The sequence below is a fragment of the Nothobranchius furzeri genome, chromosome 12, assembly GCF_043380555.1.
Source record: "Nothobranchius furzeri strain GRZ-AD chromosome 12, NfurGRZ-RIMD1, whole genome shotgun sequence".
In the NCBI taxonomy this organism is placed as follows: domain Eukaryota; kingdom Metazoa; phylum Chordata; class Actinopteri; order Cyprinodontiformes; family Nothobranchiidae; genus Nothobranchius; species Nothobranchius furzeri.
Genome location: NC_091752.1, coordinates 29,490,646 through 29,512,795, shown reverse-complemented (window position 1 = coordinate 29,512,795; position 22,150 = coordinate 29,490,646). Strand labels below are relative to the sequence as shown.

The window sequence follows — 22,150 nt, the reverse complement described above, 5'->3', positions numbered from 1 at the left end:
TAACGGAAGTTGTGCTTGCTCCTTTTCCTGTTGGGCCGTTGTGATTTCTGTCCATTGACTGCGGAGGTGCTCCGGCGTCCGGCAAAAATAGAATCAACCCTATTTTTGCCGGATGGCGGGCGGCGCACTGCACCGCATGGCCGCAGTAGTGGAACAGCTCTGATTGACTACAACGGGACCGATTTTGCTGCGGAGTTCGTGCCGGAGCGGAGGTAGTGGAATTTTGGGGTTAGGCTGGAATTTCATAATAATTCTAGCAGAAAAACTAAATTATGCTCCTAAACTCATTTAGAAAATTTACATTTCTAAACCAAATCTTAAAAAAAAAGAGATAAAATATGATGACTATCATAAATGTGATAAATTACCGTAAATCCTGTAATACAGGCCGGCATTAAAGGCCGGGTCTCCAATTTTGGCCGGTGTCGGAGTCAGCAGAGGTAAATAATGGCCAGTCTCTTATTGTGGCCTCTTATTGTGGCCGGGTGGAACGTGGTAACAAGCAAGTATGAGCATCCCAGCGGCAGGGTTATAGTCCCCAAATCAACCAGCAGGAGCCAGTAGAGGTTCACGCAGACCTTTATTAGGCTTTTTTGTAACGCTACAGACACGATCCTCTATCACGCTCCTACCACACAGAGTCATGGTGTCAGTTAACCATGCTAATTCAACCCGCTCCACAGAACACACATCACCTTCCCTGTGGCTTACATAACACTCACACAACACGCAAATCAGCACATAGGAACTAGCAGAACGATAGGAAACACATATAACACAATACCCAGAATGCACCTGGCTTACAACCCCAGCCAGGTCATTACACTATCAAGTTCAAAGAGAACGTGCTGATTATGCTGCAGAACACTCTGGAGAGCAGCAATAGGGGGTGTATGAACTAGTCAACTTCACTATAGTGACTTTTTATGCCTGTCGTCGACTAGTCGCTGTCACATGATAATGACCGGCAAGATGCAGCCCTCGGAAAAGACAGCAGCCTGCTGTCAGCAGGTGACAAGCTCCTGCGCTCGGGGAGTGGGGGGGTGGGGGGGCAACACGCTGTGCCAGACCGTAGGTACTGACACGCGATCGTTCATGTCGGTTCATTTCCTTTAATGTTTTCTGTCTTTTATTTGCGCCTGACTGATGTGTATCGCTGCTGTGGAGCGGGGCGCATCAACTTGTCCTCTGACGCACAGATCAATGATGCGCCCGGCAAGCAGGGAGCGCTCCGCTGTTTTCGCGGTCGGTAGATCTGCCTCCTGAGCACGGCCACAGTAACAATCAGGTGTCGCCACCTCAAAAACTAATTTAACACGCGATCGTTCATGTCAGTTCATTTCCTTTAATGTTGTCTGTCTTTTATTTGCGCCTGATGCGTTTCGCTGCATGCTGTGGAGCGGGGCGCTGCGCACATCACCTTGTCCTCCGACGCACTGATCACTGATATGGCCGCCAAACAGCAAGCGCTCCGCTGTTTTTGCGGTCGGTAGATCTTTTAGAACTGCAGTTCAAAGGTAACTCATGAGGTGAATATATATGAACCCAGGTAGCAGTTTTTCTTTAGGATTGAGAGGAGATGCAGGAAGATAATAAACAGACAGGACAGAAAAATAGTCAGATAAAAACAAGTTAGTTTTTGTACCTGGTGGTTGCAACAAACAGACACCATTGAAGGTCATCAGAAGTGAGGAACAGAAAATGAAATAATTATTTTAATGTTTAGAGCAGCAGGAACTCCGAGAGGCTGCAGGCGCATCAGTGAGTTTGCGGCCGCTGCGCGGGGGGGGGGGGGGGGGGGGGCTGAAGCAGGGGGAGGGTGGAGAGGGCTGAAGCAGAAACTACCGTTGTTAAAAGAAATGTGTTTAACTTTGAAAATGTGGGCGCAATTTTAATTGTCAAAAACTCCAGCGAACCATTAGTTCATTTTGCTCAATTAGAAATAGAGGCCTGCCTCTAAAACTGGCCCTCCATCCAATAAAGGCCTGGAGCTTGATGAGCTTGAGTCAAATACAGGCCCGGGCCTGTATTAGAGGATTTACGGTAATATCTTTGTGAGTTTGTTCTCGTTAAACCCTCGATGTGTGGGTTGAAACAATAACGTAAAAAATCTTACCAACTCGATGTCCGCCCTGCCAACTGACGGTGGCTAAGCACTGGATGTACGTCCTCGTCACTGATGTGGGAGGGTTCTTGGCCAGCTCAGTCAACAGGTGCTCAGTCAGCTGGGAGAAGAGGAGGAGGCTACAGCAGGGAACCAGGTGACCTAGAGCCAAGATGGAGCGTTTCCTGACAGCCATTCTGGGACTAGTTAGCTGGTTGCAGAGGTGAAAAATTGAGAAATGTTCAATATTTTCTTTCAAATGTTGCATTAAATTTAATTTTTGACCAAAAAAAAATATTGCTTTAGTGAAAGAGCAATAAATGGTTAACTCCAAAGATGATCTAACGACTAAAGAGACATCCGCTTCCAAAATATAAACATTTGGTGAGATTTGTACATCATTGATGTTTCAAACCTTCTTGTTTCGTCTTTCTGACATCTCCCTATGTCATCTGATTTCTCAAACATTTGAAGAATTTCAAGAGACAAAAAGGGTAAGTGGATTTTATCACCTCCTCATGCCTCTCTTCCATCTCACTTCCTCTTTTGTGTAATTTCTTCCTCATCTCCCTGTATCCATTTTTCTCTCTCTGGTGCGATCTGTGTGAGGAGTCTCTGTCTAGACAACTGATTATACCGAACGAGGAGGAGGAGGGGGTGGGAGGTGAAGAAAGGAGCTTTAAAAGTTAAAAGTCCTTTAGTCATCCTCACACAATGGCAAAATTAATCTCCGCATTTGACCCATCCCCATGGAGGGGAGTGGTGAAAGGAGGGCAGGGAGGAGGAAAGAGTGTCAGACAGAGAGAGAGAGAGAGAGAGAGAGAGGTGTAAAGAAGGATGAGGGAGGAAAGGCAATCTGCAGTAAATTTCATCTGAAAAATGTGTGTGTAGAGTTTTGCAATAACAGCTCACCAAATCTTACTCGTGTGAAAGCAGATAATAGTGTGTTCAGGCAATTGGGCGTGCTTTTTTTAAAATAGCATTATGGTTTTAGAATTTGAGTTCAAAAGGTGGGTGGGTTATAGTGTTTAAGCAATGGAGGAAAACTGTAACACCTCACGACCAGCTGCCGATCAGCAAGCGTGCAGTTGCATGAGAATCAGAAACTTCTGAGATTCTGCTTTTCCCTCGCGACGGTCTCTCACTGTTGAAGCAGGACTGCGACCTAAATGTACCAGAACCGCTCACAAAAGCCACTTCCACATCTGGGTCAGTACGGTCAGGGCTGGGTCGCGTCTGTTTTGGCTCGTAAGTGCAGTTTTAGTTCACCTATGGGTACCAAGCACTTCTGAGGGATGCAGAAATCCTTGAGCGCATAGGTGGTGCAAAAGATGTGTGGAAAAGTCTGTGGTGTCTTTCTTAATAAGATAAACAAAGGCGGGCGTGAGCTGTGTTGCTTTTGGAGACTCTGAACCACATTATTTTATTAATTTGCTCCCAGTTCTCTCACTGATACTGCTGTGTGTGTCCTCATAACATCGTCAGCAGCAGCAGAGGGCTAAGTGGGAAGGCCACACACACACACTGCTTTCTCATCTCTTCCCACGGAGCAGCAGTCTGCCTCTGCCCTGGAGCGGGAGCTCCGTTCTACAGAGATGTTTACTCCACAGCATCTAAAATGAAAACGTATGGCACATGCGGAAAGCCCCCGCTGCTTGATCCTTCTTGCCAATCATAGGTGGCAGACATGAATATTAGCCGGCCAATCAGTCCGTAACGTTGCCCTGGCCCCAGTCAAACCGCCAAGGAAGAGATCTGAAAAACAGTCACCTCAGAACGGAAAATGCACACATGACCCAGATGTGAAATTGAATAAGCTATCCAAACCAGCCCGTACTGACCCAGATGTGGAAGCAGCTAAAGCGCATTTACCAGCACATCTGCTCAGCCATTTCTGAGTCCACACGCGTCACCTCCTTTCATTTTTACACTTTTCTCTGCAAGCAGTGGCACAAAATGTCAAGAAGGCATGTTTGCTGTAGTTGTGTTGAATGAAAATGGATCCCACTGTTTCTCAACTCCTTCGTGTCCAACCTCCAACTACAGTAAGTCTGAAGGACAACAGATATCAATAGCAGATGCAAAGGTTCGATGTGTTGCGTTAAAAACAATTTTTAGCAAATGTTTAGGTCTATCAAGACTACAATGACTTAAACGTCACACAGTGACTTTAGCCTAAACCTCCTTTATGTTTTTGTTAAAACATTTCAGCCTGGCGCCATTGTTTCTAGGGATGTCCCATTCTGATATCGACATCGGAAGTAAGTCGATATCGGCCCAAAAACTGTGTATCGGATTATATCGGAAGGCATCAAAAATCTCCAATGTAAGCGGTCTGTTAGGGTTCACATTTTTGTAACCAATGGTAAAGACAAAAATGTCATTTTTTTTATTTTTCCAAACTTACTGTTAATGGCTCTTGTTCTCTAATTGAGTAATATCACTTGATCGAGCCTTTCATACATTCCACACTACGAAATAAGTTAAAGTCTCTATGATTTGTGCTGATATCGTATCAGATTAATATCGGTATCATATCAGGACATAATTTATTACCCATAACTCTTATTGCTTGAACAGGTCATCTGATAAATGCATCTTTGTTGTGTGTAAACACGCCCTGTAGAGACAAACGTTCTATATCAATAATATTCTCAACTCCAACCCAAACTCAACTCAGAAAACCCCCTCAAACACTCTCTGTGAAAAGTTTGTAGCCCACTTCAGAGGGAAGGTAGACACCATCAGATGTAATATTTTATCCTCTCAACATAACATGGTTTTAGACACATTTGAGAGTGTGTGTCTACCTGAGGAAACACTGGACAGTTTGGTCCTGGTGGAAGCTGAGAGTCTTGATAAAGTTTACTCCTCAGTGAGACCCACCACACGTGTCCTGGACCCTATTCCCACTAGTTTTTTTAAACTATTTTATGATTCTTTTAGAGATGAGGTTTTAACCATGATGAATTGCTCCCGTCAGACGGGGTCTTTCCTGCCGCTTTTAAACAGGCGGTGGTGAGACCCCTGCTGAAAAAGAGCAATTTAGACTTTAATGACTTAAACGATTATCGACCAGTATCCGACTAACCATTTTTAAGCAAAATTTTAGAAAAGCTTGTTTTAATTCAACTTAATGATTTTATCAACACCCATAATGTTTTGAAAATTTTCAGTCTGGTTTTAGGGTGAACCACAGCACCAAGACGGCCCTTCTGAAGATTTTAAATGATTTTAGAGTAAATTATGATAAACTGTGCTGCCTTCGACACAGTAGACCACACTATTTTTTTAACTCGTTTGAAACGGATCGGCCTCTCTGGTGCTGGTCACCGATGGTTCACTTCCTACCTCAAAGACAGGACTTTTATGGTGAGTTTGGATACCTGTTCCTCTAGGATTCATGGGATTACATGTGGTGTGCCCCAGGGTTCAATTTTAGGCCCAGTGCTTTTTAACCTTTATATGCTCCCTCTTGGCAGTGTCATCAGGAGACACGGGGTGAATTTCCACAGTTACGCTGATGATACACAGCTGTACATCTCTGTGTCTCCTGATGACACGCGGCCAATGGATGCACTTTTTAATTGCATTTTAGACATCAAATCCTGGATGGCAGAAAAGCTCAACCAGGACATAACTGAAGTTTTAGTTATCGGTCCTGAGGCCCAGAGAGAGAAACTTTTACCAAAATTACAATCACTGTCTCTTAATCCATCTTCACACGTGAAGAACCTGGGTGCCCTGCATTCTGGTCTTCCTAAAAAGAGGATTTCAGGTCTACAACTTCTACAAAACCCAGCAGCATGTGTCCTGACGAAGACCAGGAGGCGGGCGCACATCACTACAGTTTTAGAATCACTGCATTGGCTCCCCATATAATTCAGGACTGATTTTAAAATACTTTTAACGATTTTTAAGTGTCTTAATGGTCTTGGGCCTTCTTATCTTTCAGAACTACTTAGACCGTATTAACCCATGCGGTCTCTGCGCTCCTCTGGCAGCCGTCTCCTTGTCATCCCTAAAGTCAGGACCAGGGGCGGATCTACAAGGATGGCATAGGGTGGCAGTTGCCACCCTAAAAGAAAGCCTTGTTACCCCTGCTGCCACCCCAGCTGGCAGCTGTAAATTCAATAAATAGTTGTGGCATTACAAACGTTAATGTTGCATATCCAAAAACATTGAACACAGCACAAAGTCGCCCATGCAATGGATTGAAATGCAGCAAAAGTCACAGGTCCAATTACATTGAACGCAGCACACTCACCATCGGCGCTCGAGTTCTGAGCAGCAGAAGGCAGCGGCGGGAAGCGAGAGGAGAGGAGATCGGGCCGACGCAGACGAGAAGGCAACCGAGGAGGTAAGAACTAAATAAACTACGCTATTTGACTTGATGATAATAGCTGCTGTTGATTTTAAGACGATAAAACGCCAAAGCGCGTTGTGTGTAGGTTAGTGACGCCAGGCGTACACGGTGCAGTGTGCGAACATGGCGCTCAAGCTTTGATTTGCTAGAAAGTTGTACAGTTTGAAATGGAGCTGAATGCTACGAGTGAAAAAGTCGCACAGTGTACGCCAGGCTTAAGCCAGATTCTTAGGCCTGTATATGGCAGAAAAGCAGATATCAATTAAATATTTGTCCAGAAAACATTGTAAATGACTTTCAATCTTTCATAAATGAAGAGGAAAGGTAGTATCTCTAGCTTTTTCTCACCAAAGAGTAAGGTGAGACAAACGGAGACTAACCAGCTCTGTTGTGGAGGAGATGAGCTGGAAAGAGAGAGAAGAGCAACACAAATGTGACAAAGAGCAAGATCAGGGACAGGAGGAAATGATAGAAGGGCACAGCTGTGAAGTGATGGAGAAGGGAGAGGATCACCACCAAGATGAAGAGGGAGAAAGACGAGACGGTATGCAGGGCTCAGATAGTGGAAACAGAGTCTGAAACATCACCAAACATCTCCAGTCGAGCTGGTCCACACGGTATGGATATATCACTGCATACAACATCTGAATCAAAATATTAAAAACAAAATAAATATTTTTCTAGGCAGTACATTTAAACTAGTTTTCTTGTCCGGGGATTGGACCGCCAAGGCTCCCGCCTTGGTCTGCCACCCGATTCGCATTGCACCGGACCCTTCATGTTCCTCCTGCGGGTGGTGGGTCCACAGTTGGACGAGCCCATGTATCCGGTTCGGGCTGGGCCCGGCCGGGCCCCATGGGCGAAAGCCCGGCCACCAGGTGCTCGCTCACGGGCCCCAACCCCAGGCCTGGCTCCAGGGTGGGACCCCGGTAACCCTCCGGGCCGGGTACTCCGACTCTTCGTTTTAACCGCCATGAAAGATCCTTCGAACCGTTCTTTGTCTCACCCTTCACCTAAGACCAATTTGTCATGGGAGACCCTACCAGGGGCACTAAGTGCCCCAGACAACATAGCTCCTAGGATCATTAGGGCACTCAAACTCCTCCACCACGATAAGGTGACGGTTCAAGGAGGAGCCTCCGGCAGAGCTTTGACCACGTCCCGAGAGCAGTGGGGGACATTGAGTCCGAGTGGGCCTTGTTCCACTCTGCGATTGTCGAGGCGGCTGTTGCTAGCTGTGGTCGTAAGGTGGCCAGTGCCAGTCGTGGTGGCAACCCCCGTACCCGCTGGTGGACACCAGAGGTTCGGGGAGCCGTCAGGCTGAAGAAGGAGGCCTACAGGGCGTGGCTGGTCTGTGGGTCTCCGGAGGCAGCAGACAGGTACCGGATAGCCAAGCGGGGTGCAGCAGTGGCAGTTGCCGAGGCAAAATCTCGGGCGTGGGAGGAGTTTGGTGAGGCCATGGAGAAAGACTATCAATCGGCTCCAAAGAGGTTCTGGCAAACTGTCCGGCGCCTCAGGAGAGGAAGGCAGCAACTCGCTCACACTGTTTACAGTGGGGATGGGGAGCTGCTGACGTCAACTGAGGCTATAGTCGGACGGTGGAAGGAATACTTTGAGGAGCTCCTCAATCCCACCAATGCGCATTCCGAGGAGGAACCAGAGCTGGGAGGCCTGGGGATGGACTGTCCGATCTCGGGGGCAGAAGTTGCTGAGGTAGTCAAACAACTACACAGCGGCGGAGCCCCGGGGGCGGATGAGGTTCGTCCTGGGTATCTCAAGGCTATGGATGTTGTAGGGCTGTCATGGTTGACACGTCTCTACAACATTGCGTGGTCATCGGGGGCAGTTCCTAGGGAGTGGCAGACCGGGGTGGTGGTCCCCATCTTTAAGAAGGGTGACCTGAGGGTGTGTTCCAACTATAGGGGGATCACACTCCTCAGCCTCCCTGGAAAGGTCTACGCCAAGGTACTGGAGAGGAGGGTCCGATCGATAGTTGAATCTCAGATAGAGGAGGAGCAATGTGGTTTTCGTCCTGGCCGTGGAACTGTGGACCAGCTCTATATCCTTGCAAGGGTGATGGAGGGGGCATGGGAGTTTGCCCAACCAATCCACATGTGCTTTGTGGATTTGGAGAAGGCTTATGACCGTGTCCCCAGGGGCACCCTGTGGGGGACGCTCCAGGAGTATGGGGTGGGTGGCTTTCTGTTAAGGGCCATTCAGTCCCTTTACCAGAGGAGCGTGAGTTTGGTCCGCATAGCCGGTAGTAAGTCGGACCTGTTCCCAGTGAGGGTTGGACTCCGCCAGGGCTGCCCTTTGTCACCGGTTCTGTTCATCACTTTTATGGACAGAATTTCTAGACGCAGCCGTGGTGTGGAGTGTATCGAGTTGGTGGCAGGAGAATCTCGTCTCTGCTTTTTGCGGATGATGTGGTCCTCCTAGCTTCATCCAGCTCTGACCTTCAGCTCTTGCTGGGTAGGTTCGCGGCCGAATGTGAAGCGGCTGGGATGAGGATCAGCACCTCCAAATCTGAGACCATGGTTCTCGACCGGAAAAGGGTGGCTTGCCACCTCCGGGTCGGGGGAGAGGTCCTACCTCAAGTGGAGGAGTTTAAGTATCTCGGGGTCTTGTTCACGAGTGAGGGTAGGAGGGATCGGGAGATCGACAGGCGGATTGGTTCGGCGTCTGCAGTGATGCGGACGCTGAGCCGATCTGTCGTGGGGAAGAGGGAGCTGAGCCAGAAAGCCAGGCTCTCGATTTACCGGTCGATCTACGTCCCAATCCTCACCTATGGTCATGAGCTTTGGGTAATGACCGAAAGAACGAGATCGCGGATACAAGCGGCCGAAATGAGTTTCCTCCGTAGGGTGGCCGGGCTCAGCCTTAGAGATAGGGTGAGGAGCTCGGACATTCGGGAGGGACTCGGAGTAGAACCGCTGCTCCTCCGGATCGAAAGGAGCCAGTTGAGGTGGTTTGGGCATCTGGTCAGGATGCCTCCTGGACGCCTCCCCGGGGAGGTGTTTCGGGCATGTCCTGCCGGCAGAAGGCCCCCGGGTCGACCCAGGACACATTGGAGAGGTTACATCTCCAATATGGTCCGGGAACGCCTTGGGGTCCTGCCGGAGGAGCTGGTGGACAAGGCCGGGGAGAGGACGGCCTGGAGCTCCCTAATTGGGATGCTGCCCCCGCGACCCGGACCCGGATAAGCGGAGGAAGACGAAGACGAAGACGAAGTACATTTAAACTTAAGATGAATGTTTTTATTCATCCATATTATGTTTGCTTTCTATGAAAAACATTTTTGTGTAAAAGGGAAAGAAAGTTACCCAAAAACATATATTTTATGCTGTGCGTGTTAACTCAGTCTGATTAATCTCGTAAAAACAATTTCTTTTCACCTCTTCTCTTTCAGACATATCCAAGTCCTGGTGTGAGGGACCAGCACAACCAAAGCTCCAGAGTTTTCCTAAGACATTTCAAGGAGGAGCCAGGAGAAGCTTTCACAGTGACTGGTACAAATCCCATCCATGGCTGGAGTACTCACAGTTGAACAATTCATCGTACTGTTTTGCCTGTAGGCATTTTCCCCTCCCTGATGCTCCAAGGACTGTTTTCACCTCCCTTGAGGGTTATCAAAATTGGAAAAAGGCAAAAATGAAAGACAGCGGTTTCTGTTCTCATGCAAGATCAGAAAGCCATGTAAATGCAATGTTTGCATGGACAGAGAACAAAAAAACTATGGACAAAAATGCTTCATTATTTGCAATAATGGATGAGGAAAATAAGAAACAGGTGACTGAAAATCAGTATTACATTAAAACACTGGCTGAGATCCTTGTTCTAACTGCAACAGAAAATGTCGCCCAGCGGAGTCACAGGGAGACTTCAGATTCTGAGAAAAAAGGGATTTTTCTATCTATGTTAGATTTGCTAAGTATCCATAATCCTGTCATTAAAAAAAAGACTTGAACAACAAGCGAAAAATGCTAAGTACACTAGTAAAACAATCCAAAATGAAATACTTGAATGCCTAGCTGGAATGGTTAAAAAGGAAATCATAAGAGCAAGCAGTTTTCAGTGATTGTGGATGAAACTAGAGATGTTCAAAAAAAGAACAAATTTCATTTGTTCTGAGATACTATTACAGTGGTGTGGTTCATGAGAGTTTTCTTGAGTTTGAAGAGGCAGAAGAGATGGATGCTGCTGCCTTAAGTGACAAGATCATAAACTTTCTTGAGAAGCATGGCCTAGAGTACAAGGACAACCTCGTAGGTCAAGGCTATGATGGTGCAGCAGTTATGCGTGGGGCACATGCAGGTGTCCAAACTAAAATAAAAGAAGTGGCTAAACATGCCTTTTATGTTCACTGCAGCGCACATTGCTTAAACATGGTCATTGTAGACGCTGTAAAAAGTGTGGCAGATGCAGGAAACTTCTTCTCCTTGTTGGAACGAATGTACACATTCATATCTGGCTCGTATGTACATAACAGATGGCTGGAAGTGCAGCGGGAGATGTTTGATGGTGCACCACGAGAGCTTCAACAGCTAAGTGATACACGCTGGGCTTGTAGGCACATAGCATGTCGCAATGTTATGGACAGGTTGCCTGCAATTGTACAGGTGCTTGAAGAGATTGCATCTGAGAAACATCCACAAAGAGCTGTTGAAGCAAGAGGGATATTGGCTCAGATTGATCTAAATTTTGCCAGATGTCTTGTTCTATTTCGAAAGGTTCTCAGTGACTCCAAATATTTATCAGACCTGCTCCAGTCTAAAACGGTGGATTATTCCAAGGTTGTTTCGCTTGTTGAATCACTTAAAGCGACACTGATCCAGTACCGTAGTCATGACTCGTTTGAGGAAATGTGGAGTGAAACACTTGAGTTATGCACACGAAGCAGCATTGAGACAACTCAGCACAAACCAAAGAGGCCAAGAGTCATATCAAAGGTGCTTCAGGGCAGTGTCGTTGCCTCCACCTTAGGACAGCATGAAGTTCCAGATAACAAACACACTTTTTGCGTCTCTGTGTAATATCCAGTTCTGGATAACATGATTGGAGAAATAGGAAGAAGGTTTTCTAACACAAACTGTAACATAATGCAAGGTGTGCAGGCACTAAATCCATCAAGTCAGACATTTTTGAGAGAGGAGACGGTTCTTCTGTTGGCTGAAGCTTATGATTCCAACACTGAGGATCTCAAACATGAGTTACATCAGATGAGAAGAGTGTTGCAGAGAAAAAAAAGGGGGAAAGGAGAGTCCTACCACTCTGATGGAGATGACTCAGTTTTTAGACCCATATCAGGATGTTTTTCATGAATTGTTCAGGTTGTGTTAAATAGCTGTTGTTTTACCAGTAAGCAGTGCATCCTGTGAACGATGTTTTTCAACTCTCAGGCTCATAAAGACCTATTTGCGGTCTGCTATGACAGAGAAAAGACTATCAACCTTGGCTGTACTCAGCATTGAATCAAAACGGGCAAAATCTTTGGATCTTGATGAATTTGTAAAGTGTTTTGCTGAGCAACATGGAAACCGTCGCATTCAGCTGTTGTAGGAATGACATAATTTTATAATATGTTTTATTTTTGTGATGGGCCTTTAAGCTTATTAAATGAGCACCCAAAACAAAGGAATATATAAATACTGGGAAAAGATAAAAGAAAACATGTTTCTGAGTGAACAATAAAACCAAAGTACAATATCTCGTTGCAGTGAAATATTTCTTTACACACAGTGCAATTAGATTTACCTTGGTTCAGCTCATATATATATATATATATATATATATATATATATATATATATATATATATATATATAATCTCTGTGTGAGTATGTATGTATTGCCACCCCAGAAAAATGTTTTCCCCTCTTCTGCCACCCCATAAATAATTTTCTAGATCCGCCCCTGGTCAGGACACATATTCACGGCGAGGTGTCCTTCCAGTATCACAGTCCTCGCCTCTGGAACGACCTGCCAGGGGACCTAAGGACCGCAGAGAACATTCATGTTTTTAGAAACAGGCTCAAGACCCATCTTTGTCACTTAGCTTTGAACTGATTATTATCACATTCTAAATTAATTAACTAGGTTATTTATTTATTTTATGTATTCTTTCTTTATACGTGCTATTTTTAAACAGAGTTTTTCACCATAGATTTATGATCAACATTATTTAAATATCTATATAACTTTTTACATTACAATTCTCATTTTAGCTCTAATGATTTTATATTTTAACCTTAATTTAACCTTTTTCCAGAGTTTCCTCTGTGGGTGCCCTCTGCCCCGGGGGGTGGTGGTCAGTTGTGGCAGCCTGGGTGCTTTCCAGGTGTGCCTAGGTGGAGGTGGGGGTCTCCGCCCTCCCTGCCCTGGGCACCCTGTATCGGTGCCTCGTTTGCTGTGGATCTGCTGCTGTCGGGGCGGATGGCTCCCCTGATGGCGTTAGTTGGTTTGGCTCATCTGATCTCAGCCTATCGTACTTTTTCCATGTGTGTGTGTGCCGGAGGATGAGTGTTGTGAAGGGGTTTTCATTGTCAGACTGTTTTTAAAATTCTGGGGATGGGAGGGAATGTGGGTATGCGTGGCCTTTTTAATTTGTTAAGCAGTTTGAGTTGCATGTATTGCATGATTAAGTGCTATATAAATAAAGTTTGATTGATTGATTCTAATCAAAGCAGAACCATAGCAGATGTGAACATTACAGTCGTGTTTGATCACAACAGGAATCTGCAGATTATCTTACTGACTACACTCTGAACATGTATATGAATAAATGATTGGACAAATAGTTTAATGCAGTAAAGTCTGTTTTCTGCATTGGCTGCTGGCTGTACTCCTTTATTCTGTCATCTTTAACTGCAGGAATGTGGACAAAAGTGGGATTCTGTCTGTGTCATCTAGGATCAGACGAAGGTAATTATTGAACAGAATCTGCTAGTAGAAATTGTTTTCTCTGATTAATTACATCTTCTGATATGCTGGACAGGTGTGTTTGTTTCCTGGACCAACATCTCTGCAGACAGAGGCTGTGGTTACAGGACAGGTGAAGCGGATCTTTGGAGATGGCAAAAATGAAATCCTAACAGGAAGAATAATGTTTAAGTGAAGTTTAGGTTACCTGAGGCAGCAGACTGGAGAGCAAAGAGCTGTGGAAACTGACCAGAGCGCCGCTCAGCCTGCAGGAACATAGAGTAAATGGTAAATGGCCTGTATTGCTAACCTTCTTAGGGTTCTACAACTCCCCAAGGTGCTTTACAACACAGTCATTCACCCATTCACACGCTGGTGGGGATGAGCTACGATGTAGCCACAGCTGCCCTGGGGCGCACTGACAGAGATGGGGCCTGCCAAACACTGGCGCCACAGTCCCTCCGACCACCACCAGCAGGCAAGGTGAATTAAGTGTCTTGCCCAAGGACACAACAGCGGCATTCTCTGGTCGGAGCCAGGACCGTACCTGCAACCTTCCGATTACTGGACGACCCGCTCTACCTCCTGAGCTGCTGCTGTCTCAGAGTGAAATATGTGCAGTCATCAGTCTGTGACCGGATCTTTTTAGAGCCTGATATCAACAAAGACTCATAATTACCTTCCTAACATGTCTGACAGGATGTCCAGGGCCTCTAACTGAACAGACACATCTTCCTGTTTCCCCAGTGCTCCAATCAGCTGGGAGGTGATCTTCCTACACACACTGATGGTCAGATTCACACCTGCTGAAGGAGAATCCACGTTTCATACGGTGTGACTCATCAACGTCTGATCTCTTTCTGCATCAGGTCACGATGCATTTTAGATGTCTAGAACAGCTGGTTTGAATTAGCACTTAGCAACGGTGAGTTCAGAGTTTGGAACATGCTTCACTTTGTTTATTGCTGCTTGGAAATGGTGCCTCCTAGCCTGGCAAGCCAGACTAAATAAATGTATTATTTAGTCTGGCCACGCTCCAGTGACGGCTCTCAGTTGTGGGGCGGGTTCTACCGTTGTCTTTCAAATGATCTCCGCATTCCACTGGACAATGAATGTGACATACTCTTGTTTCACTCTGTTGCATCATCCCACCCACCAGGCATATAGAGTGCCCTGATTGGCCCACAAAGCGGATAAAGCTCTGTGATTTGTTCACTAAGCAGATAGAGCACTATGATTGGCCCACCATTATGGACCAATCACAGCTCTTTATGTGTTTGAAACCCCTCTAGAGAGCTGTGATTGGCCAGCCAGAGTCCTGGTAGGAGCTGCAGAGGTTCCAATGGAGCATGCCTAGACCAAACTTTGCAAAGCAAAAATTTGGTCTAGTTCACTAGGCTAGGTGCCTCCAGGAGCCAAAATAAAAATCTGATTTTTAAATCTCAAACAGGTGGATCACCAATGATGAATATTGTATGATGGTGATTACCAGCAGGTGCCTGTCTGGATAAAAAGCTCAGCAGCCTGGATCTAATGGTGCAGTTACACTTTACTTTCTGCATCACTGTTCCTGACACGCAGAAGGACACCTCTGGAGAAACTAGCAGCCTTCACCTGAGGAAGACAGCGGCAGCTCAGCAATCACAGCCTTCAGTCCCATACTGGAAATGTCTCTCAGCTGCTCCTTGTCTGACGCCATGTTGGCACACAGGATGTCCACCATCGCCTCCACCTGTGGCTCCTTCACCTTGCTCACCAGAGGTGCCAGGCTAAAATTCAAACAGTGATTATCCATCATTATAATTAAGAGATCCACTACATAAACGTACACTAATGCATATCAGTTCCTAGGTTTTTTTTACTGGATGAGAGAACAATGAGTGCACACATGCGAGTCTGTTCTGTCACTAAAAGTGTTTGACACTTTTACCATTTTACAGCCAGGTTCTGCACCTCTCCGTTCTTGTCCTCCAACAGTCTGAGCAGCATGCACACCACTTTCCTCTCGCTGTCCTCATCCAGTTTGATGCTGTCTCTCTGCAGTTCCAGCATCAGGTCATTCGTGGCCATAAACCTGGGCACAAACACACAAAAACAAAACTGTTAAAATAATGTCTGCAAGGCCGCCTAATGCACGGGCTAACCGGGGCCGTGGCCAGGGGCCCGTGAGACTTAGGGGCCTGTCATTTCAGGCTCAATAAAAAAACAAACACTGGTTCATTATTTGTCAGGGTTTCAGTCAATCATCTAAATCTAATCATCTAAATGCTCAATTAAGACTGCTGATCGATCCAAATTACAAGTGACCTACTCGCCCACAAGACCCCTGGACCATGAGCTCACCAATCAAACAATTTAGAAGATTTCAGGATGTGTTCCTCTAGATGTAAGGAAACTTGGAATGCATGGGTGGAGGAGGAGGTGCTCTGCATAACCGTTTTTGTCAGGTAAAAAAAAAGATAAAATAAAAAAAATGTCGAGAATTTCCCGACATTTTATTTCAAGTCTGTTGATCCAGTTGGTTTAATTGTTAAACGTCATCCCCGATTAAACAAGTTCTAGTTTAGTGGAGAAAAGCCTTCTAGTTCAGTGCTGATGTTCAGAGAACAAACTACAGAATAGGAGCGAGACGTGTGGCACAACTCCACACTTCTAGTTACAGCGGTTCCAGTCCGTCTGACCTGGCCAAACTCAGACCAGACGGCTCCCAAACGTCTCTGGTAAAAATAAATTTAAAAAAGTCTGAAAATTCCCCTTCAACAAAGGCAGAGTGAACTGGATTTCCCCTCAACCATCAACAAGTTTGCTGCTGGGATTATAATCTAATTTAATGAATTCAGTCTAACATTAATCTGTTGTGTGTGTGTGTGTGTGTGTGTGTGTGTGTGTGTGTGTGTGTGTGTGTGTGTGTGTGTGTGTGTGTGTGTGTGTATGTGTATTTGCAATGATGGACCTACATAGCAACTTAGTGTTCTGGCAGATTTTATATTTTGCTATTTTACTTTATCCCTGCTCTAAAACCAGCAGCTCAGCTGTTTTTCTTTACCTGCTGATGTTGGGTGTGGTGTGTGGAGAAGATGATTATTTCAAACACAGCACATGCATGTGAGTGTCTGCATTTTTCTAGTTGCTAAAACCTGATGAGAAATATTTTGATGAATTATTTGTTGTTTATTTCCCCCCTGAGGATTTGCCACCTTAATGTGGTCTGGGGGGTTCAGTGACTCTAGAGCTGCAGCAGCAGAGGTTCAGCCTTCAGGTGGGACTCAGGTCTTAGGGTCATAATATAGAATAATCACACATTTTATTCATCAAGTGCTTTTCTAAACACTCAGTGAAGTTGTAAAAATCCAGATAAAAGAAGAAGATTATGCAACAATGAAAAGTTGACTTAAAACTGTTTTAAAATGAGGTTCAGAGCATGGTCATAGGTGGGGGAGGGAGAGGAGGGAGTGGGGTGGGGCACAGTGGTGGAGCAGGTCAGAGGGGTAGGAGGGGGCCAGATTATGGAGGAATTAGAATGTGATGCTCTGAATGAGAGGAAGCCAATGGAGGTGTTGAATGAGCAAGAGAGATGTGGTAATTGGAGCAGGTGTGAATTAGGAGATGGGATGCATAATTCTGGATGTGTTGAAGTTTGGTGAGAGTTTTCGATGAGATACCATACAAGATACTGTTGTATTAGTGGATTTGTGATGTGATGCATGCATGAATAAGGGTTTCAGGGACAGAAAATGAAAGGGAAGGACAACGGCTGACAAAAATCGAATCCAATCACCTGACAAAAACAGTTATCTAGAGCAGTGGTTCCCAATCTGGGGTCCACGACCCCCCAGGGAGATCCCTAAAAGGTTGCAGGGGGTCCGCACAATTTTGTGTGTGCTGAGGATGTGAGGTTACCAAGATTACATTTGTAAAAAAAAAATAAATAAAATCCAGATAACACAATAGTACAATCGAAACTCTGTAAATGATAAATGACCCGCACTTGTAAAGAGCTTTACACTACAGTGTATCATTCATCCATTCACACGCGATGGTGATGAGCTACGATGTAGCCACAGCTGCCCTGGGGCGCACTGACAGAGGCGAGGCATAACTCTGGGGCATAACCATCGACATATAAATATTCGACAATGGGTTTCCATAGGCTCTAATAACATGTTTTTGAAGAAAAATGGGAGGTGGCCACCACCGCCATTTTGACCGTGTCACAGGTTCCGTCAAGCCCAGACAATTCCACAAAAGGGAAGAGAGGAGGAGCTGAGGGTGGGGCTGTGAGGCTGGGATCAACTGACGACACCCGGTCGAACTAGCTACAAGCTAACCTGAAGCTAACCCAAAGCTAACGTGGAGGTGGGAGCTAAGCTAATGGAGGTAGCAACCTAGCTACAACCGGAGTTAACTGTGCACAACACCAGAGCTTCTGAGTCAGAGATACGCCTGGCTGACCGCTGGGTAAAACCGGGTGGAACACAGAGGTCTCCGAGAGCTCCACAAGCCGGTAGCCACACAGCAGACAAGCGCCGCTGCGATCTGAGATGCGCAGAACTGCCGATGGGGAGAACTGGGTGGAAAGGTTTCCATCCCAGAGCTCCACAAGCCGGCAGCCCGCGCAGCAGACAGAGATGCGCCGAGCTGCGGGGAGGGGAGAACCGGGTGGAAAACATTGGTTCCCATCCAGAGCTCCACAAGCCGATAGTCGGAACCAGGGGCGCAGATAGGATTTTCAAACTGGGGGGGACAAAGTTCCAATTTACCCTCCCCCAAACAAACACACACACACACACACACACACACACACACACACACAAACTGTTGCAAGCACCTTAACAGATTCAGATTTCAGATTTATTGGACAAGTAAAATTACATTTACAAGGAATTTGGCTTCGGTAGATGTTCGCTCTCTAAAACATACAACAACCACAATAAATGAGAATAAAAATACCTAAAAATGTTGTGTGACGGGGTGAGTACTCCCTCTTCTCCACAACATCTTTGTAAGACTGTCATTCCAGGAGAGGGCACTCACCAGCTGTGGGGCATTACCGATCAGCGGCAGCTGCAGATCCTCTAATCAACCGCAGCAGAGCTCTATTTAAGAGGAGAGGGAACCACTTCACATCGCTGGATGATTAACTACTCACGGTAGAATCTTGCCACTCAGTACTAGGTTTTACTTGGTCTCTGCTCAGACATTTGTGCTGTCACAGTTTTTGGATTTATCTGGTTTTTTTTGTGCTTGGATTTTTTGGTGTTTGGACTCAAGTCTGTTTCATCTTCAGGATACTTGGAATCGCTGAACCACAGATGGATGTACCTACCTGGAAGTCACCATAACCCGCCTGGATTACACACCCAAGGTTCACCTCTCCTCCAGCTTCACTTGCCCTCTGCCGCCATCATCTGGCTCCCTCTCCTGGACGTACCCCGTCACACCGTTTGCCCTCCCTGCTGGCTTTGGACTCTTGCCGACTACTTCACACTTGGATATCTCCAGGACACTTTTAGTTAGGGTTAATAAATCATTGTTTGAACTTTCTGCCTTTGTCCTGTGATGGTTCTTCATGTCGTGGGTTAAACACCTTCCCAGGAACATGACAGAATCATCCAGCCAAAACGCTAACCCCACGGAATCATCACTCACCGATTTCAGTTCTAGGTTAACTCAGCAGGAACAGGCCCTGCCGGTCTTATTGGAACACCTCCAGATTGTTAACCAACGATCTCAACAGCTGGAGGCCATGATCCGTCAACTTCAACAGGGCTTGACCCAGCTCCAGGCTCAGGACCCCTCTCAGGAGAGAGCCACCACCTCCCAAGGAAACCTCGCCGTTCCTGAGCTCAATACTGAAGGGGCCGCGGCCGCGGAACCCGCCTATTACCACACCGCCCCTGCGCCTCCTGCTCAGACGTACAGTGGAGAGTTCGAGGAGTGCCACAGTTTTCTCCTCCAGTGTCAGTTGGCGTTTGCACGGTCTCCTGGAGCCTTCCACACTGATGTAAGTCGCATTTCTTATATTGTTGGACTGCTACGAGGAAAAGCATTAAGGTGGGCAGAAGCTAAGAGCCACAACCCTGCCTTTTTGGCAGGCCCCTTGGACGTTTTCCTGGCCGAATTTAAGTTGACTTTTGGCTCTGACATATCCCCTATGGACATAAGCAGGAGGCTGTGGACGCTGTCACAGGGGCAGAGGACGGTGGCAGAGATGACCCTGGATTTTCGTACCCTGGCGGCTCGATCCGCCTGGAACGAGGAGGCCCTCATCGCCGCCTTTACGGAGGCTCTAAACAGCCGCATCAGGAACCAGCTCGCCATGTGCCCGGAACCTCAGTCCCTGGAGGGGCTGATCAAGCTGGCCATCTCCCTCGACAAGAGGCAGCGGGAGCTTCACGTGCCCACACCCACCGGCAACTGGGTCAGTAAGTCATTCCTCGGAGAGTCTTCCCCCGGAGGAACCCATGCAATTAGGAAAGACCAAACTCAGCAAGGAGGAACGTGAACATCGCATGAGGTCAGGTCTTTGCATGTACTGTGGGGGGTCTGGGCATTTTGCCAAAGCCTGCCCGGTTCTGGTAAAAGGGGCGTGCCCACCGGTAATGTCGGGACTACTGGTGGGCAGTCAGAACTCTAAGGGGTCCCGCAGTGTGTTACCTTGTATGTTGTATGCTAATGCTAAACAGTTTCCGGTTGATGCTTTGTTGGATTCAGGTTGTGAACAATCTTTGATTGACACAGAACGAGTACGTCAGTGGGGAATTCCCACGACCCGGCTCTCCACTCCACTCGCGGTGGCGGCTCTGGATGGACGCAGCTTAACCACCATCACGCATCGGACTGTCCCGGTAAAACTCAGGGTGTCGGGAAATCATGTGGAGGAAATAGAGTTTTTTGTTTTTCCCTCCCTACAGACTGCAGTAGTGCTCGGTCACCCTTGGCTCCTCCGCCACAATCCCCAGGTGAACTGGGAGATGGGAAGAGTGGAGGGGTGGAGCCCGAGATGCTCCCAGTCCTGCCTCGGAGCAGCCCCTCCTAACATCAGCGCTTTTAGACCGCCATCAGCCGAGAAGATTGACCTGTCTAATGTACCCCAGGAGTATCACGACCTCGCACAGGTATTTAGTAAGGACAGAGCTACTTCTCTTCCTCCACACAGGCCTTTTGACTGTAGCATAGAGCCGCTGCCTGGGGCTCCTCTTCCCAGCAGTCGTCTGTACCACCTCTCCAGACCTGAGCAGGAGAGCATGGAGACCTACATACAGGAATCCCTGGCCGCTGGACTCATTCGACCCTCTTCCTCTCCCCTGGGCGCGGGGTTTTTCTTCGTCCCAAAGAAGGAAGGTACCCTCAGACCTTGCATAGACTATAGAGGACTAAACCAGATCACTGTAAAGAATAAATACCCATTGCCTCTACTCAGCTCGACCTTCGAACCTGTGCAGAACGCACGGGTGTTTAGCCGTCTGGATCTTAGGAACGCATACCACCTGGTGCGCATCAGGCAAGGGGATGAGTGGAAGACGGCTTTTAAGACTCCTATTGGACATTATGAGTATTTGGTTATGCCTTTTGGGTTGACTAACGCCCCTGCTGTATTCCAGGCGCTTGTGAACTCTGTGTTGGGCGATTTCCTGAATAAGTTTGTAACAGTTTATTTAGACGACATTTTGATTTTTTCAGAGGACTCTGCACAGCATGTGGAACATGTTAGAGCGGTTCTCCAGCGGTTGTTGGAGAATCGCTTATATGTCAAAGCAGAGAAGTGTTTGTTTCATGTCCCACAGGTCAAGTTCCTCGGGTTCATCGTGGAACACGGGAGGCTCAGAGCGGATCCGGAGAAGGTCCGCGGGGTCACGGAGTGGCCCACCCCCTCATCCAGGAAACAGCTGCAGCGCTTCCTGGGATTTGCGAACTTTTACCGGCGCTTCATTAAGGGATACAGCCAGGTAGCTGCACCGCTAACTAACTTAACGTCTGTGAAACGCCCATTTGTCTGGTCCCCAGAAGCCGAGGCTGCTTTCCAGGAACTTAAGAGGCGCTTCACCGCCGCTCCAGTCCTCCACAGACCCGATCCCCAGAGGCAGTTCGTGCTAGAGGTGGATGCATCTGAGACCGGGGTGGGGGCGGTCCTCTCACAGGTAGCGCCCGAGGACAATAAACTGCACCCGTGTGCCTTTTTCTCCAGGCGGCTGTCCCCGACGGAAAGCCGTTACGACGTGGAAGACCGGGAGCTGCTCGCGGTGAAACTCGCCATCGAGGAATGGAGGCATTGGCTGGAAGGAGCGGAACAGCCGTTCCTAATATGGACAGACCACAAGAACTTAATCTATCTGAAAGAAGCCAAACGTCTTAACCCCCGCCAATACAGGTGGTCGTTGTTTTTCTCACGCTTTAATTTTCAGATTTCTTATCGCCCTGGATCAAAGAACACTAAACCCGATGCCTTATCCAGACTGTATGCACCAGACCAAGAACCCGAGCCCGAACCCATCCTTCCTTCGTCGTGTGTGGTAGGTGGGATCACCTGGGAGATCCGGGACAAGGTTTTGGAGGCACTCAAAACCGAGCCCGTACCAGGGGGACCCCAGGGAGGCTATTCGTTCCTCAGGCGCTTAGGGGGCAGGTTATACATTGGGTTAACACAGGAAGGTTTTCCATTCATCCAGGTGTGGGACGCACTATAGCTCTGATACGACGGACCTTCTGGTGGCCCTCCATGTATATAGACATTAAAAACTATATTTCAGCTTGTCATGTGTG

At 47.2% G+C, this 22,150-nt stretch overlaps 1 protein-coding gene across 2 annotated transcripts in view; it reads right to left on the bottom strand.

Moving 5' to 3' along the window:
- LOC107375928 (cullin-associated NEDD8-dissociated protein 1) overlaps positions 1 to 22,150 on the bottom strand; it is a 50,332-nt gene that overhangs the window by 21,850 nt on the left and 6,332 nt on the right. Inside the window, exons 2-6 of one of the 2 annotated variants that reach the window (XM_054750290.2) lie at positions 15,318 to 15,461; positions 15,002 to 15,156; positions 14,067 to 14,193; positions 13,596 to 13,653; positions 2,117 to 2,315 (exon numbers count right to left, since the gene is read on the bottom strand). In XM_054750290.2, coding sequence (XP_054606265.2) covers positions 2,117 to 2,315; positions 13,596 to 13,653; positions 14,067 to 14,193; positions 15,002 to 15,156; positions 15,318 to 15,461 — 683 coding nt within the window. The remainder of the gene's footprint in view (positions 1 to 2,116; positions 2,316 to 13,595; positions 13,654 to 14,066; positions 14,194 to 15,001; positions 15,157 to 15,317; positions 15,462 to 22,150) is intronic. The other variant, XM_054750291.2, reaches the window with a different exon arrangement.